At 31.0% G+C, this 18,658-nt stretch overlaps 4 protein-coding genes across 4 annotated transcripts in view; all 4 read left to right on the forward strand.

Annotated features, from left to right (window-relative positions):
* The first annotated feature begins 474 nt into the window (after positions 1-474).
* LOC126744007 (ankyrin repeat domain-containing protein 27-like) lies at positions 475-3,518 on the forward strand. Its single transcript, XM_050451318.1, has one exon. The coding sequence runs from the start codon at positions 585-587 to the stop codon at positions 3,294-3,296; it is 2,712 nt and encodes a 903-aa protein (XP_050307275.1). The 5' UTR covers positions 475-584; the 3' UTR covers positions 3,297-3,518.
* An 847-nt stretch (positions 3,519-4,365) lies between these two features.
* Positions 4,366-8,146, forward strand: LOC126744171 (ankyrin repeat domain-containing protein 27-like). The gene is made up of 2 exons (XM_050451531.1): positions 4,366-5,141; positions 7,381-8,146. Exons 1-2 carry the CDS (start codon positions 4,502-4,504, stop codon positions 7,926-7,928), a joined length of 1,188 nt encoding a protein of 395 aa, XP_050307488.1. The 5' UTR covers positions 4,366-4,501; the 3' UTR covers positions 7,929-8,146.
* On the forward strand, positions 6,056-10,540 carry LOC126744180 (ankyrin repeat domain-containing protein 27-like). The gene is made up of 2 exons (XM_050451543.1): positions 6,056-6,498; positions 8,910-10,540. The coding sequence occupies exon 2, from the start codon at positions 9,140-9,142 to the stop codon at positions 10,325-10,327; it is 1,188 nt and encodes a 395-aa protein (XP_050307500.1). The 5' UTR covers positions 6,056-6,498; positions 8,910-9,139; the 3' UTR covers positions 10,328-10,540.
* A 665-nt stretch (positions 10,541-11,205) lies between these two features.
* The window catches only part of LOC126744099 (scaffold attachment factor B1-like), a 67,047-nt gene continuing 59,594 nt past the window's right edge, over positions 11,206-18,658 (forward strand). The window contains exon 1 of the mRNA XM_050451449.1: positions 11,206-11,373. The gene's annotated coding sequence lies outside the window, so the exon portion shown is untranslated. The remainder of the gene's footprint in view (positions 11,374-18,658) is intronic.

The raw sequence follows: 18,658 nt of genomic DNA on the forward strand, positions 1-18,658 counted from the left end.
CAGTTAAAGTACACTATTAAACTAATTAATTAGTGTTTTTGGTGTTTTATTGCTGAAATGTCTTCTAACAATAACAATTTTAATGAGGATCTGACATACATGATGTTACTATAGTAATTTAATACTTGTTTACACTTTCAAAACATGAATTGTAGATTTTCCTGTAACTGGGCTTTGCCTGTTGGAAATAAACTGCTAAATAAATAAATAAAAAAAACAAAACCTACATTTTTTTGATGTCCATTAGCCTTGGCTCTTAGGCATAATTTTCCAGTTTTAGTGAAACACAAGATATTCACAAAAAAATCTCAAATTAAGTCCCATGAGAACTGAAATGGAAACGGATCAGAAACCCATGTTGCCGATGTTAACATTACGCGGCCTGAGTAAAGTCGGCTGTGCCTGCATAAAAGAAGAAGAAGAAGGTTTTGCTGTTCTTGACAATTAAAATGTTCTGACAGATGTCGGGTGAAATATTAAAGTAAACAATTAAACAAAACACAACAGTAAAATTGAATAAAACCTAGAAAAACCCCATAGTTTATTGTGTTTTCCCCATTACTGCATTAAAGACAATGTAAAATATGTGGTCCCATTATGACGAAGATTTATCGCAAAACGACTTTTTCAAGGAAATTAAGAAGAATCACCGAGACATTCTAGAAAAAGCTGCTGAGGAACATTGGGTGATTTGTATACCAAAAAAAGGAAGCCTTAAAAATGAAGATATTCCAATTACTGTTATTCTAGACCACATACTAGTCCAAGCTGATGGGGAACAATACAAAACATTAAGTAAAAAAGATGTTTTATTGCATGGGCACAGTTTAAAATTAAATGCAGGCAGCATATTTATTAGTGATGTAGACATACTGTTTGAGGAAACTCATTATCTGGATAAAGTTTCTAAATATGTAGTTTGGTGTGTCAATTGGCCGCTGTTTAAACTCCAAACTAGCAGTGATTTTGACTATTCAAGAACTAATGTTTCTTTGCTCTCTATACAAGACTGCATAGACTTTTTATATGCCGAGGCTTTTGGACATCACTTGCTTAACAATATTCAACAGTTATGTCTTGATTTTAAGACTCAAGACTGCTGTTTTGAACTAGAGACCTTACAGACTCAAAAAGAATATGTGGGAAATTTACTGTCCCGGTGCCTTCAACTGTGTTTTAAAAATGAAACTTTTCAGGAAAAGTGCAACCTTAGTGGTACATACTTTCACAATTTTAAGCTCTCTATTGAAACTTATATGCAATATTGTCTTGGAAGAAAACTCATCCATAGTACAAATACTGTGAATCATATTTCAGATTGTTTATTAAATAAGATCATAAGAAATTCATCACATGTCACTCTAAATGACTTAAATATTTCTAACAGCTTTCAGGATTTTATTTCAGATGCAAAATACGAATTGTCCAGGATTAATAACTATGTAACGGTACTGGATAAGATTAGCTGCTTATCCAGGATTTTTAATATTTTTCATAATAAAGCCCTAAGGGAACCTGGACATAAAACATTATTTGTTACATCAGATGATTATTTACAAGTTTTAATTTACCTTATTTTAAATTGTGATATTCCTAACTGGTGTGGAAATTTAACATTCATAAAAGAGTTTCAATTTATTTCTGTTGGTAATCCTGATCATACTAATTTTTTAATTAGCGGTATTGAGGCGGCTATATCATTCATTAAGAGCAATGAGTTTTTGAAAATTAAAACTGCCTCATTTGCATATAAAACTAATACAAAAACAGCTTTTCATAAACTTTATAAAGAATTTAGAGAAAGAAAAAACTGCGATGAACTAGATGAGCTTTTAAAAAAGCAAAAATTTAAGGAGAAAATCAAACTGTGTCATCCTTTATGCAGCTGTGCTTCATGTGAAAAAATTAGAAATAACAATCATTTGAATAACGAGGCAAATAAATTATTAAATGATAAAGAACAAAGCTTTTTAACAGTAGCCACTTTGGAGAATAATATTGATTTTGTTCAATACTTACTTTCCTTAAACTATGATATTAATCTTAAAGATATTAGTGGGAAAACAGCCCTTCATTATGCAGCTGAAAACGGATATCAAGATATTCTAATGCTCTTAATAAGTGATAAAGCTAATGTAAATTTAGTTGATTGTAACAAAAACACTGCTCTACATTTAGCATGCGATAGGGGCCATGATAGTTGTGTTAAAGCCTTAATATATTCTTCTCATTTTGTGGAAATTAATTTGCAAAACAGTTTGGGTGAAACTCCATTATTTTTAGCCACTAAATGGGGTTATTTTGATATCATTAAAATTTTATTGGAAAATGGGGCTGCAGTTTGTTTTAAAAATAACAGAAACTTAAGCATATACAAGTTATCACCTAATTACTATGTAAGTAAACTGTTTGAACAATTTGGTAATCAGAAAAGTAAAAATTTAGCAAAAGAGGTAATTGATGACAAAACAAGTGATAGCACTTCTGAAAAATGCTATGAGTTGCCCCTCAGCAGTAAAGAAGGACATAGGATGCAGAATTTTCTTTTTGGTACTCATGCTAAAAACGCCTCAGAGGAAAAGAGAATTCAATTACTTTTAAAAGCTATTGAGGATAATGACATGCCCTTGACATCATTTTACTTAGGGTATACTGGAAATTTAGTTGATAAAGGTGATGTTTCCACTGACTCTTCTAATATTACCACAAAGTGTCATCCTCTTTGTGCATGCAATAAATGCTGTGCAGGTGATTTTCTAGATTCTGAATCAGTTGACCACACGAGTCACAAATTGAACGTAAATGTTTCTAATGATGAAGGTTATACACCTCTTCATGTAGCTGCAAAATTTGGTAGAACAGACATTTTAAGGATATTATTGGATGGTGGAGCATATTTAAATATAAGAACCATTAAAACATTCCATACCCCTTTACATCTAGCCGTAATGTTTCAAAGAGTTCAAGCAGTTAAAGAGTTACTGAACTGCGGTCATTGTGAAATAGATGCACAAGACCTGAGAGGGAACACCCCGCTTTATTATGCTTGCATTCAAAATAATAGTAACCTAAAAATCTTGGAATATTTACTTAAAAATGGAGCAGATTGTCAAAAGAAAAATTTTGAGGAGAAAACTGTTTTGCAAATTTGTGAAGAGAAAAATTTATTTAGGGTTTGTAGACTGCTAAAAGAAAACATGGAACGCCTTAGCTCAATAACCAAAGATTGTTCTTTAAGCCATAGTTTTAGTACGATTAGTTTTGATGATATTGACAGTGATTTTGAAATTTTGTGAAAATTTAAGATTGTGATATGATAGTGATGCCTTTATGTACCCATTTATTATGTGCGATTATTTGATGAAATTGCATTTAATATATTATATTATAGCAAAATGTTATATAGATGTGTAGAGATGCAATTTTTTTTTATGCATAGTACACTGCAGAATATAAACTTTTATATTTTGCAGTGTATGCAATTATGGAAGAAACATTAAATATTTGTTTTTATTGCACCTGTCTGTTTGTTCATATACTATAGAGAGATTACATTTTAACTTGAAACTACTTTGAAATTTTAATTCAGATCGGGAAGTTACAATTTACATCTGTTTGTTATTTTTAATTTATGCTTATGAATTATTTGTTCAGATTTTATACAGAAATATTTAAATTTTGTTATTATTTTTCAAAATAAAAAAGTACATATTTCTTTGTAAGTAACTACTCCAGTAATAAATTTCAAATTCAAATAGTTTATTGTCCAACAGGAAAACTTCCAATTACAAGACAATCGAAATAACAAGTACAAGTTATAAGCACCTTAATTAAGTAGTACAAAAAAAATAATATAAGATCCAATATAGAGTGATTTTAAAATTTAAAACAATAGCATAATTGTAAGAATATAAGACACACTAACCAAATGAAAACAATCACAGAAAAATAATCAGGTATCATTCAAATTAAGAGAGGAACACATCCTCTTTTTAAAAATATATTCAGTGCTGCTAAAGATGTTGACATCTATAGCATTCATCCGATTATACCATGTACAAGCACGGCACAGTGGAGCTTTGCTGGACAGATTTGTTAAGAGAGGGATAAAATATATGGTGCCTCCTTGTATTGGCAGGAGGAACAAATAGAGGTAGCCTCTCTAAGAGCTCAGAACAATCAATTTTATTATTGCAAAGTTTATATAAAAATATCTGACTAGAGAGAATAGTATTTTGCTTTAGTGACAAATAGTTGAATCTATTCAGCAGGTATCAGATGTGCTTCATGTGAAAAAATTAGAAATAACAATCATTTGAATAACGAGGCAAATAAATTATTAAATGATAAAGAACAAAGCTTTTTAACAGTTGCCACTTTGGGGAATAATATTGATTTTGTTCAATACTTACTTTCATTAAACTATGATATTAATCTTAAAGATATTAGTGGGAAAACGGCCCTTCATTATGCTGCTGAAAACGGATATCAAGATATTCTAATGCTCTTAATAAGTGATAAAGCTAATGTAAATTTAGTTGATTGTAACAAAAACACTGCTCTACATTTAGCATGCGATAGGGGCCATGATAGTTGTGTTAAAGCCTTAATATATTCTTCTCATTTTGTGGAAATTAATTTGCAAAACAGTTTGGGTGAAACTCCATTATTTTTAGCCACTAAATGGGGCTATTTTGATATCATTAAAATTTTATTGGAAAATGGGGCTGCAGTTTGTTTTAAAAATAACAGAAACTTAAGCATATACAAGTTATCACCTAATTACTATGTAAGTAATCTTTTTGAACAATTTGGTAATCAGAAAAGTAAAAATTTAGCAAAAGAGGTAATTGATGACAAAACAAGTGATAGCACTTCTGAAAAATGCTATGAGTTGCCCCTCAGCAGTAAAGAAGGACATAGGATGCAGAATTTTCTTTTTGGTACTCGTGCTAAAAACGCCTCAGAGGAAAAGAGAATTCAATTACTTTTAAAAGCTATTGAGGATAATGACATGCCCTTGACATCATTTTACTTAGGGTATACTGGAAATTTAGTTGATAAAGGTGATGTTTCCACTGACTCTTCTAATATTACCACAAAGTGTCATCCTCTTTGTGCATGCAATAAATGCTGTGCAGGTGATTTTCTAGATTCTGAACCAGTTGACCACACAAGCCACAAATTGAACGTAAATGTTTCTAATGATGAAGGTTATACACCTCTTCATGTAGCTGCAAAATTTGGACGAACAGACATTTTAAGGATCTTATTGGATGGTGGAGCATATTTAAATGTAAGAACCAATAAAACATTCCATACCCCTTTACATCTAGCCGTAATGTTTCAAAGAGTTCAAGCAGTTAAAGAGTTACTGAACTGCGGTCATTGTGAAATAGATGCACAAGACCTGAGAGGGAACACCCCACTTTATTATGCTTGCATTCAAAATAATAGTAACTTAAAAATCTTGGAATATTTACTTAAAAATGGAGCAGATTGTCAAAAGAAAAATTTTGAGGAGAAAACTGTTTTGCAAATTTGTGAAGAGAAAAATTTATTTAGGGTTTGTAGACTGCTAAAAGAAAACATGGAACGCCCTAGCCCAATAACCAAAGATTGTTCTTTAAGCCATAGTTTTAGTACGATTAGTTTTGATGATATTGACAGTGATTTTGAAATTTTGTGAAAATTTAAGATTGTGATATGATAGTGATGCCTTTATGTACCCATTTATTATGTGCGATTATTTGATGAAATTGCATATAATATATTATTATATGATAGCGAAATGTTATATAGATGTGTAGAGATGCAATTTTCATTTATGCATACACTGCAGAATATAAATTTTATATTTTGCAGTGTGTGCAATTATGGAAGAAACATTAAATATTTGTTTTTATTGCACCTGTCTGTTTGTTCATATACAATAGAGAGATTACATTTTAACTTGAAACTACTTTGAAATTTTAATTCAGATCGGGAAGTTACAATTTACATCTGTTTGTTTTTTTTATATTAAAATTAAAACAGTACAAGTTATAAGCACCTTAATTAAGTAGTACAAAAAAAATAATATAAGATCCAATATAGAGTGATAACAAAATTTAAAACAATAGCATAATTGTAAGAATATAAGACACACTAACCAAATGATAACAATCACAGAAAAATAATCAGGTATCATTCAAATTAAGAGAGGAACACATCCTCTTTTTAAAAATATATTCAGTGCTGCTAAAGATGTCGACATCTATAGCATTCATCCGATTATACCATATACAAGCACGGCACAGTGGAGCTTTGCTGGACAGATTTGTTAAGAGAGGGATAAAATATATGGTGCCTCCTTGTATTGGCAGGAGGAACAAATAGAGGTAGCCTCTCTAAGAGCTCAGAACAATCAATTTTATTATTGCAAAGTTTATATAAAAATATCTGACTAGAGAGAATAGTATTTTGCTTTAGTGACAAATAGTTGAATCTATTCAGCAGGTATCAGATGTGCTTCATGTGAAAAAATTAAAAATAACAATCATTTGAATAACGAGGCAAATAAATTATTAAATGATAAAGAACAAAGCTTTTTAACAGTAGCCACTTTGGAGAATAATATTGATTTTGTTCAATACTTACTTTCCTTAAACTATGATATTAATCTTAAAGATATTAGTGGGAAAACGGCCCTTCATTATGCAGCTGAAAACGGATATCAAGATATTCTAATGCTCTTAATAAGTGATAAAGCTAATGTAAATTTAGTTGATTGTAACAAAAATACTGCTCTACATTTAGCATGCGATAGGGGCCATGATAGTTTTGTTAAAGCCTTAATATATTCTTCTCATTTTGTGGAAATTAATTTGCAAAACAGTTTGGGTGAAACTCCATTATTTTTAGCCACTAAATGGGGCTATTTTGATATCATTAAAATTTTATTGGAAAATGGGGCTGCAGTTTGTTTTAAAAATAACAGAAACTTAAGCATATACAAGTTATCACCTAATTACTATGTAAGTAAACTGTTTGAACAATTTGGTAATCAGAAAAGTAAAAATTTAGCAAAAGAGGTAATTGATGACAAAACCAGTGATAGCACTCCATCGGGTATGTCTGAAAAATGCTATGAGTTGCCCCTCAGCAGTAAAGAAGGATATAGGATGCAGAATTTTTTTTTTGGTACTCGTGCTAAAAATGCCTCAGAGGAAAAGAGAATTCAATTACTTTTAAAAGCTATTGAGGATAATGACATGCCCTTGACATCATTTTACTTAGGGTATACTGGAAATTTAGTTGATAAAGGTGATGTTTCCACTGACTCTTCTAATATTACCACAAAGTGTCATCCTCTTTGTACATGCAATAAATGTTGTGCAGGTGATTTTCTAGATTCTGAATCAGTTGACCACACGAGTCACAAATTGAACGTAAATGTTTCTAATGATGAAGGTTATACACCTCTTCATGTAGCTGCAAAATTTGGACGAACAGATATTTTAAGGATCTTATTGGATGGTGGAGCATATTTAAATGTAAGAACCAATAAAACATTCCATACCCCTTTACATCTAGCCGTAATGTTTCAAAGAGTTCAAGCAGTTAAAGAGTTACTGAACTGCGGTCATTGTGAAATAGATGCACAAGACCTGAGAGGGAACACCCCGCTTTATTATGCTTGCATTCAAAATAATAGTAACCTAAAAATCTTGGAATATTTACTTAAAAATGGAGCAGATTGCCAAAAGAAAAATTTTGAGGAGAAAACTGTTTTGCAAATTTGTGAAGAGAAAAATTTATTTAGGGTTTGTAGACTGCTAAAAGAAAACATGGAACGCCTTAGCCCAATAACCAAAGATAGTTCTTTAAGCCATAGTTTTAGTACGATTAGTTTTGATGATATTGACAGTGATTTTGAAATTTTGTGAAAATTTGAGATTGTGATATAATAGTGATGCCTTTATGTACCCACTTATTATGTGCGATTATGTGATGAAATTGCATTTAATATATTATATGATAGCAAAATGTTATATAGATGTGTAGAGATGCAATTTTCATTTATGCATACACTGCAGAATATAAATTTTATATTTTGCAGTGTGTGCAATTATGGAAGAAACATTAAATATTTGTTTTTATTGCACCTGTCTGTTTGTTCATATACTATAGAGAGATTACATTTTAACTTGAAACTACTTTGAAATTTTAATTGAGATCGGGAAGTTACAATTTACATCTGTTTGTTATTTTTAATTTATGCTTATGAATTATTTGTTCAGATTTTATACAGAAATATTTAAATTTTGTTATTATTTTTCAAAATAATAAAGTACATATTTTTTTGTAAGTAACTACTCCAGTAATAAATTTCAAATTCAAATAGTTTATTGTCCAACAGGAAAATTCCCAATTACAAGACAATCGAAATAATTAAAATTAAAACAGTACAAGTTATAAGCACCTTAATTAAGTAGTACAAAAAAAATAATATAAGATCCAATATAGAGTGATTTTAAAATTTAAACATTAGCATAATTGTAAGAATATAAGACACACTAACCAAATGAAAACAATCACAGAAAAATAATCAGGTATCATTCAAATTAAGAGAGGAACACATCCTCTTTTTAAAAATATATTCAGTGCTGCTAAAGATGTCGACATCTATAGCATTCATCCGATTATACCATATACAAGCACGGCACAGTGGAGCTTTGCTGGACAGATTTGTTAAGAGAGGGATAAAATATATGGTGCTTCCTTGTATTGGCAGGAGAAACAAATAGAGGTAGCGTCTCTAAGAGCTCAGAACAATCAATTTTATTATTGCAAAGTTTATATAAAAATATCTGACTAGAGAGAATAGTATTTTGCTTTAGTGACAAATAGTTGAATCTATTCAGCAGGTATCAGATGTGCTTCATGTGAAAAAATTAGAAATAACAATCATTTGAATAACGAGGCAAATAAATTATTAAATGATAAAGAACAAAGCTTTTTAACAGTAGCCACTTTGGAGAATAATATTGATTTTGTTCAATACTTACTTTCATTAAACTATGATATTAATCTTAAAGATATTAGTGGGAAAACGGCCCTTCATTATGCAGCTGAAAATGGATATCAAGATATTCTAATGCTCTTAATAAGTGATAAAGCTAATGTAAATTTAGTTGATTGTATCAAAAACACTGCTCTACATTTAGCATGCGATAGGGGCCATGATAGTTGTGTTAAAGCCTTAATATATTCTTCTCATTTTGTGGAAATTAATTTGCAAAACAGTTTGGGTGAAACTCCATTATTTTTAGCCACTAAATGGGGTTATTTTGATATCATTAAAATTTTATTGGAAAATGGGGCTGCAGTTTGTTTTAAAAATAACAGAAACTTAAGCATATACAAGTTATCACCTAATTACTATGTAAGTAATCTTTTTGAACAATTTGGTAATCAGAAAAGTAAAAATTTAGCAAAAGAGGTAATTGATGACAAAACAAGTGATAGCACTTCTGAAAAATGCTATGAGTTGCCCCTCAGCAGTAAAGAAGGATATAGGTTGCAGAATTTTCTTTTTGGTACTCGTGCTAAAAATGCCTCAGAGGAAAAGAGAATTCAATTACTTTTAAAAGCTATTGAGGATAATGACATGCCCTTGACATCATTTTACTTAGGGTATACTGGAAATTTAGTTGATAAAGGTGATGTTTCCACTGACTCTTCTAATATTACCACAAAGTGTCATCCTCTTTGTGCATGCAATAAATGCTGTGCAGGTGATTTTCTAGATTCTGAATCAGTTGACCACACAAGCCACAAATTGAATGTAAATGTTTCTAATGATGAAGGTTATACACCTCTTCATGTAGCTGCAAAATTTGGACGAACGGACATTTTAAGGATCTTATTGGATGGTGGAGCATATTTAAATATAAGAACCATTAAAACCTTCCATACCCCTTTACATCTAGCCGTAATGTTTCAAAGAGTTCAAGCAGTTAAAGAGTTACTGAACTGCGGTCATTGTGAAATAGATGCACAAGACCTGAGAGGGAACACCCCGCTTTATTATGCTTGCATTCAAAATAATAGTAACCTAAAAATCTTGGAATATTTACTTAAAAATGGAGCAGATTGTCAAAAGAAAAATTTTGAGGAGAAAACTGTTTTGCAAATTTGTGAAGAGAAAAATTTATTTAGGGTTTGTAGACTGCTAAAAGAAAACATGGAACGCCTTAGCCCAATAACCAAAGATTGTTCTTTAAGCCATAGTTTTAGTACGATTAGTTTTGATGATATTGACAGTGATTTTGAAATTTTGTGAAAATTTAAGATTGTGATATGATAGTGATGCCTTTATGTACCCATTTATTATGTGCGATTATTTGATGAAATTGCATTTAATATATATGATAGCGAAATGTTATATAGATGTGTAGAGATGCAATTTTCATTTATGCATACACTGCAGAATATAAATTTTATATTTTGCAGTGTGTGCAATTATGGAAGAAACATTAAATATTTGTTTTTATTGTACCTGTCTGTTTGTTCATGTACTATAGAGAGATTACATTTTAACTTAAAACTACTTTGAAATTTTAATTCAGATCGGGAAGTTACAATTTACATCTGTTTGTTTTTTTTATTTATGCTTATTAATTATTTGTTTAGATTTTTTACAAAAATTTTGTTATTATTTTTTAAAATAAAAAAATACATAATATTTCTTTGTAAGTAACTATTCCAGTAATACAGGTTTTATACCAAAAAAAAAACGTAATTTTGCCTTGTCTTTTCCTTCCTAGGGATCTTTTTAAGCGTCGGCGCCGTTTCCATGGAAGCGGCGTCTTCATGACGATTAGATCCTCGATCCGAGCCCCAAGCTGCAAATATTCTCTCAGTTCGCGCCTCAACTTCCTCGTGGAAACTCGATGAACGGTTTTGTACGCCGCAGCGGTCGCATGACGTTGTCTGTGTATGATTTTCCTTAATTTCTTGCATCGAAACTCGTTTTAACCGTTTGTGAACTGTGAGTTTTAACAAAAACACTGCCGATCATTGTTTTAGCTTCCAAGGGTAATGTGGTAAGATTAATTTAAATTTCGCGCTTTAGGAATATTGCGGGTTGCATACGTTAAAACATTAAAAGTTTCATTTCATGCTTGACAGATTTGTCATTATTTGATAGTTTTGACATTCGTTTGACGTTTCGAAAGTTCATCAGTATAGACGCTGTGAAGTTTTTGTGTGGCGTGCATTGTAAAATATACATTAAAATATCATTTTAAAGGTCCCCCAACTCTTCTATTAGCGAATCTACGAAGGAATCACATAAGATTAAGAAGAAAATAGTTCCTAGCTTGCCAGGTAAGATTTTCTTTTATTTTCTTGTTTTGAGGTTATGTAGGATATCCTTGAGGACTCCTTTACTGGACCCCAAATTAAAGAACAACCAGTTGTTACCTAAAAAAAAAGTAACGGATAAAGTTACTGATTTTGGTTGGTACAAATGGTGTGCGGTACAAAATACACCAGAAGCTATTAGATTTATCCCTACCGAATTTTTAGTAGTAGCTGTGAACATTCAATCATAAAAATCACAATTGATAGGCATTCACAACAGAAGCAATTAACTAACTACATTTAATTGATTTAAGTGACTTCCAATCTAAACCATTTTTGAATATTTCTGTGTTCAACTTTCCCTGACATGTTTTCGATTAGTTTTATTAACAAACAGGTGACAATTGGTGAGGGGTTGGGCTGGCGGCAAGGCTCAGTGCAGCAAAGTGATACAGTGCAGGTCGATGACAGAACTGCCACCACACCCCAGCTACTCCCAACCCAAACATCAACCCACTTGTCCCCTTGGTGGACTAAATTAATTGAAAACAGGAAAATCCTAATAATTAATCATATCTCATAGCTTTAAAATTGGACAAGCGGACATTAGTAAAAATGACACCAAGTCTGGGTTATTAAATTAAAAAAATTCACTGCCTGGTTTTCATTTATAATAACGCCTTTTTAAATGTGTTATATTTAGACTGTATAACATTTTCAAATTATAGGAATTGAAATTGATGTCTAAATAACCTTTCAATAAAATCATTTTAAATAAAGGCAGCGAAGAAGAATCTGTGAAGTAGTAGTAGTAACGGTGGGGGAACTACAGCTCGGCAAGTAGGCCTAAACTGCAGTCCCTTTTTGCCAACCCTAGAATCACCCACCCTTACTCCTGTGTAGTAAGAAAAGCTAAATATTTGGGAATTATACTAGGCCTAAATGTCAAATATGGTGAATATATTAAATATCTTACATCACTTCTAAGCACTAAACAATGCATCATTAGCTACATTTACAATGTGCGGATCTATTAGGTCCATGGATCAAGTGATAGACTATTTTTATTTAGTACAGCTCTGTTTACAAGGATTGATTGAGTTGGAGTAAGTTTGGACGCACAATTATAGGACATAACCTCTAAATCTTTAAAAGTGCTATTGTTTAAAGATAATAAAAATAAACTAATAATTTCTTTTCAAGACTTAACTTGTTCTCTGTATTTGCTTTTTTATTTTTGTGTACAAAAAGCAATTTTAAAAATTGGTGAAACTACAGCTTGTTTAAGGCAAGATGGAAAGGTGTTCTCATGTATGCACATGTTAATTAACTTAGTTAACGGACAGATAATTTGGTTTTTAATTGATAATAAGGTATGTCCACTTGGCTTCTATTGGGTTTCAAACCATTGCAGCATTTCAAACCAAATGCTGACTTACCGAGGATCTCTGATTGGGCTGACAAAAACTCACTTTTTATAAATTCTGGTAAAACACAGGCAATCCTGTTCTCAAGAAATGAAAGTACTTTGAATAATAGAGCACCAAGAATATTAATGGTGTTGAATTAGAATGGGTAGATCAAGTAAAAAATCTGGGCCTTTGTATGGATAATCGAATGTTATTTAATGCACATGTAAATAAGATCTGTCAACAGTCACATATTATAAATTAAAGTCATTATATGAATTGAGGGATATTTTGTGTGCTAGTACAAAAAAAAACCTTACAGAGAGTTTAGTGCCTAGTATTATTTATTTATTTATTTATTTATTTCATTATTTATAATATTACACATAGTGCTTTTACAAGTCAATATAAACGGTAATATATGGAATGCAATTTCATGATTTAAAACTTAAGTATTAACTAAAATTAATAAATAAAAATTATATACGCACATATACAGTAAGATTCAAAAATTTTATATAATTAAAATATACAGAGACTCAATTTAAAAATACTTATAATAGACACACAATATTTATAAAACAGTTAAATTAGGTCAATAAAATTGTTATTTAGGTACTCTTCAAATGAATGAAAAGACTTTTTTAATAAATAGTTTTTAATTTTTTTAATAAAAGCTTGTTCATTAATTTCCCTAACCTGCAATATTATAGAAACAAATCCCATGATAAACAGTTCCTCTGCGGGTTCTCCCAAGCCTGCGAAATTCCGGCAAAATATTCAGACTGTTTCGAGTTGAATACTGATGTATATTACTGTGTGTTAAATATGATGGTAGATTATTTTTTTATAAAAGTCAAACATTGCAAGATGAATATTGCTGGATACTTAAATATTGTATATGGTCCTTTTTTAACTGAACAAAATGAATATAAAATCCAGAAAATTCAAAATTCCTGTGTAGGATTTATTAGAAATTTGCCTCGGAGGGTTCATGTGAGTGAGCATGTAAAGTAGGTCTATAGTTTTAATATGGCCAAAAGAAGATTTTTGGGTATAAGCTGCACCGTACATAAATTACTTAATTTACATGAACCAGAATATCTGTCAGAATTCCTTATTCAAAGGGAAGACACACATAATGTAAATTTTCGTTATAAAACCACACAGGCAATTCCCCAGCATAAGACTTAGTTTCTGAAAAGTTCTTTTATATATACTTCTGCCTGTATTTACAATGGCCTACCTGCAGAAATTATAGATTTAGACATGGCCTCTTTATTATTTATTGTGGTGGTTATTAAAACACGCCTAGCGGTACTTTCCACCACTACCAAGGGAGTCAGAATTGCTTGATGCAAGATCTTTCAGAATGTTTTCTGCAATGGTCGCAAAGAAAGTATTAAACTGCTCAGGGCTTATGGTACAATTCAGATCTTTAGATTCATTTGCACATTATATGTTTATGTATATTCCACATTGATTTTCGGGGTTTTTTGATGTTCTAATTGCTTGGCGATACTCTCTTTGATTCCACTATAGATGTTTTTATAAGGTGTATAATTTCTATAATGTTGCCAATCATTTTCCCTATCTTCTGGGTGTTAGATTGGATAGTGGTTTGACGTGGCAAGGTCACATAGATGAATTGTCAACCAAATTATCAAGGTATACTTTCCTGATTCGCAATTTGTCTGGGTCTGTCTCCGCAGGTACTCTCAGGACAGCTTACTTTGGATATTTTCACTCTCTAATGACGTATAACTTACTAAACTGGGGTCATTCAGCGCATATGCCCAGGATTTTTGCATTGCAACGTCGATGTCTGCGAGTGATTGCGCAGATTGGATACAGGGATTGTTGTAGGGTCCACTTCAGGCTTCTGAGAGTTCTCACCTTACCAAGCGCCTTCATACTTCTGTGCCTTGTGTTCATTAGGGAAAACCTACCCAGATTTGCGACACATGCTAGCACTCACAGTCATGACACCAGAAATAGCGGCGCCTTGGTGGCACCATTTAGGAGACTCGAGCGTACCCGTAATGGCGTGTCTTATTATGGAATTAAGTTCTTTAATGTCCTGCCGGTCTCCGTTAAGGATTTGCCTCTTAATGCTTGTAAGACAAAGGTAAAACATTTTTTAGTCACCAATGCTTCTTATTCATTTGAGGAATTCCTGAGCTCAAATTTCAGTGCTATTGAATAGGCTGGGTCTCTTGACTTTTAGTGTTAAGTGTTTTTAAGCATTACTTTTTAGGCTTATATGTGTTTTATTTTTGTTCTTAGGTAAAACGAATTTTACAGTTTAATACTTTTATTTCGAGTTACATTTTTGACTGACTTGTGTAAAAGCTTTATACTTTTTGGCATGAATAAATAAATAAATAAATAAATAAATAAATAAATATCATACCTCTTGCATATCTCCCTTACAAGTGAAAATGTCTCTCTTATTGTCTTAATGTTATCCGTAAACCAGCTTACCTTATTAGGGTCAGTGGATTTTTTTGTAAATGTTTTTTCAGGATATGATCGTTCGAAACCATCTCTCAGAATTCACGTAGAAACCTCAAACTTCTCATCAACGGTAACTTGCTCAGCCAAAATAAAATCCCACAAGACTTTTTCAATGATTTCGAAGAAAGTATTAATACCCCTCTGGGTAATTGGCCTATATGTGCCTTTTATGGTATGTGCTTTAGGCTTATCAATCATTTTGAAATTTAATATATGATCTGAAATATGAAATTGAACTACTTGAACTGAAACATCTTCATAAGAAAAATTAAAATTAAAAGAAAAATTAAACTAATCGTTTTTTCGACCGCAAGATGACGGACGACGTAAACTCCGATTTTGAGAGCTCCGAAAAAAAGGGCCCTAATGAGTTAATTTGTGGTGTGTATAAGCGCAAGTTAGTTGACATATCTTGCATCATATGTGCTAGTGACTTCCATAAAAGCTGTGTAATACGCCTCAAATCGACGATAAAAATAGACAATGTGAAGGTCATGTGTTGCCTTGGAAAAGAAATAAAAGCAGAAAAAGTGGCTGTCTGTATATCAAGTCTAATAAAAGAACTTAACTTCAAAACAAGGGAAGTGACATTACTAAATGAGTTAATTAAAGAAATACAGGATAAAAACTCTTTACTACCAGGAAAAAATCAATTTCTTAAGGAAAAACTACATAACCTAGAAAGTAAACTAAAACAAACCCTCTTTTTCGAGGTCGTCCAGGGAAAAAACAACGTGATCAGACCAAAATCATTCGACAAAAACATCCACCCGGCTAAATTACAAGTGGGCATAAAAGCTATGCACAACATCAAGAATGGTGGAATAATCATCAAATGTACCTCACAACAGGAAATAGAGAAAATAAAAAGGACTGCAGAAGAAAAACTAGGTAAAACACACACTGTAGAATTAACAAAAATGTTAAACCCAAGAATAAAAATAATTGGTTATAATGGAAATATAGATAATACAGAGGAACTACGAAACCAAATATGCCTTCAAAATGAAATTTCTGATAAGAATAGCTTAAAAATCAACTACCTAAAGGACACAAAAAAGGATAATAAAATAATCATCTTTGGAGCAACTTCACCAGACCTGTTCAAACAACTGATTGAGATGGAAAAAATATATGTTGGATGGCAAAGGCTACCGATATATGAGGACCTTACACTGTTGAAGTGTTTTAGATGTCAAGAGTATAACCATAGGAAGGAACACTGTCAACACCAAGTAATATGCTCATATACTGTGGTGCACAACATGACTACAAGGACTGTGAACAACAAACAAAAAGCTGTGCAAATTGTATCAAGGCAAATAATAGGTTTGGACTTTCTTAAGATACAAAACATACCTCATATGACCCTGAATGCCCAACTATGATTTTCCTTTATTTTCTATCAAGTATTATTATTTATCTAATTATATGTTTATTTTCTTTATAAATTAAACTTAAAAACAATTATAAATAACTTAAACAATGGCTAACAATGAGGTAATTATACTCAAAGAATTGGAAAAAAAGGAAATCCAACTTGATCTAATAAAAGACAGGGGTTATGACGTTAATGAATTTAAAATTCAAAAAGCACGAAATTCCTACTTAATAGACATAAAAAATTTAAACATGGTACGTTTAAATATCGGAAGTTTAAGAAAAAATGTTGACAGCTTTTTAGCATTTATAGATACCTTTTGTCTTGATAAACTTGACATAATTGTACTGGGTGAAACTAGGCATATTCCAGAAATAAAAAACTTTACTATCCCAGGGTTTATAACTAATTATAACAATAGTTCAAATAATATTTGTGATTGGTTAATTATATACATAAGAGATGGTATTCAATTTGAAATAGAACATACAACTTCAAAAATAATGCTAACTAAACTCACATTCTCCTTAAGCTCTATACAGTATTCACTCATAGCATGCTACAGATCTCCCAACACCTCAGAAAATTTATTTCTTAATGACTTTGATCTTTATCTAAATAATTTACCAAAAAAAGAAGGCGTTAGTATTATAATTGGCGACTTCAACATTGACATCTTAAATAAAACAAACATAATTAGCACTAGATATATAAGTATGCTCCTTTACTATGGTTACAGCTCACTTAATCACTCAACTCTACGTAACACAAGATAGTAATACATGTATTGATCATCTGTTCATACGACAAAATGGTCCACAAAGAAACAAATTAAATTTTAATCTTTACATTTTAGAGACTTGTATAATAGATCATTCATTACCCTATTTATCTAGAGATTTTCTCCAAGCTAGACTACCCTAGTGATAATACTAAGAACCTAAAAACTCATTATACAATATTTGAAAAGCAAAAGTTAATAGAACTTATACAAAATCAAAACTGGCAGAAAAAACTCAATTCTGGCATACCAAAACTTCATAAACATTTTTAGTTCCATAAAAAATAAATGTACAATAAATAAGATATACAACAAAAAAAAAATTAAACCCTGGATAACTGAAGGTATTATTATGTCAATTAAAAAAAGAGACCAAATGAAGAAAAAGTTATTAAAAAATAAAAATAATGACACACTGAAACTTGTAATATATAAAATATAAAATATATAGACATAATTTACGGAAATTAAAAAAATAACTACTATATAAACAAACTGCAAGATAGAAAACATGATATTAAAAAGATGTATGAAATTCTGAGTGACGCATCTAATGAACCTAAAGTTAACCTCTGCCTATCCCAAAAAGTGAGCAGATTAAGTCCTCTTTTGTGTACGGGGGCTTTTTTTTTTTACGAGAAGGCTTTTTAACCACCTACCCCTTTATATAAGGCTAATAAATTGTGAAAAACGTTTTAGGAAAAATATAAAGAAACTCTTGCTTGCTAAAGCATTTTATTCTGTAGACGAGTTTTTAAATACAATTTTTTGACAGTGAAGAGTTTTGTGCAGCGTAATGTGAATTCTTACTACCCTTTCTTTGGGTGTGTTCTATATTCTATGTATGTAAGAATTGTTAAAATTTTTATATTTTTGTAAAAGATTATGTTGTCAACTATCTTTAACATTTTATATAATGCTTTGTTAACAACAGATGATGTTACGTAACAATAAAGCTATTTTTGACTTTGACTTTGACTAAATCTAACTGAGACATTTATATAAAAGATCTAAATAATAAAGACTTTGAAAATGACACAGAGATGGCCAATTTCTGTAATGAATATTTCTCTAAAATAGCAACTAGTTTGGCATGTCAAATTCCTGATACAACCACAAAGCTTAATCTAAATTATCCATCTTTCTTAAACTCCATGTCATTAAAGCCTATAACAAAAAATGAACTAATACTTCATATTAATTCATTAAAGAAAAACAGTT

Source organism: Anthonomus grandis, chromosome 1 (assembly GCF_022605725.1).
Source record: "Anthonomus grandis grandis chromosome 1, icAntGran1.3, whole genome shotgun sequence".
Lineage (NCBI taxonomy): Eukaryota > Metazoa > Arthropoda > Insecta > Coleoptera > Curculionidae > Anthonomus > Anthonomus grandis.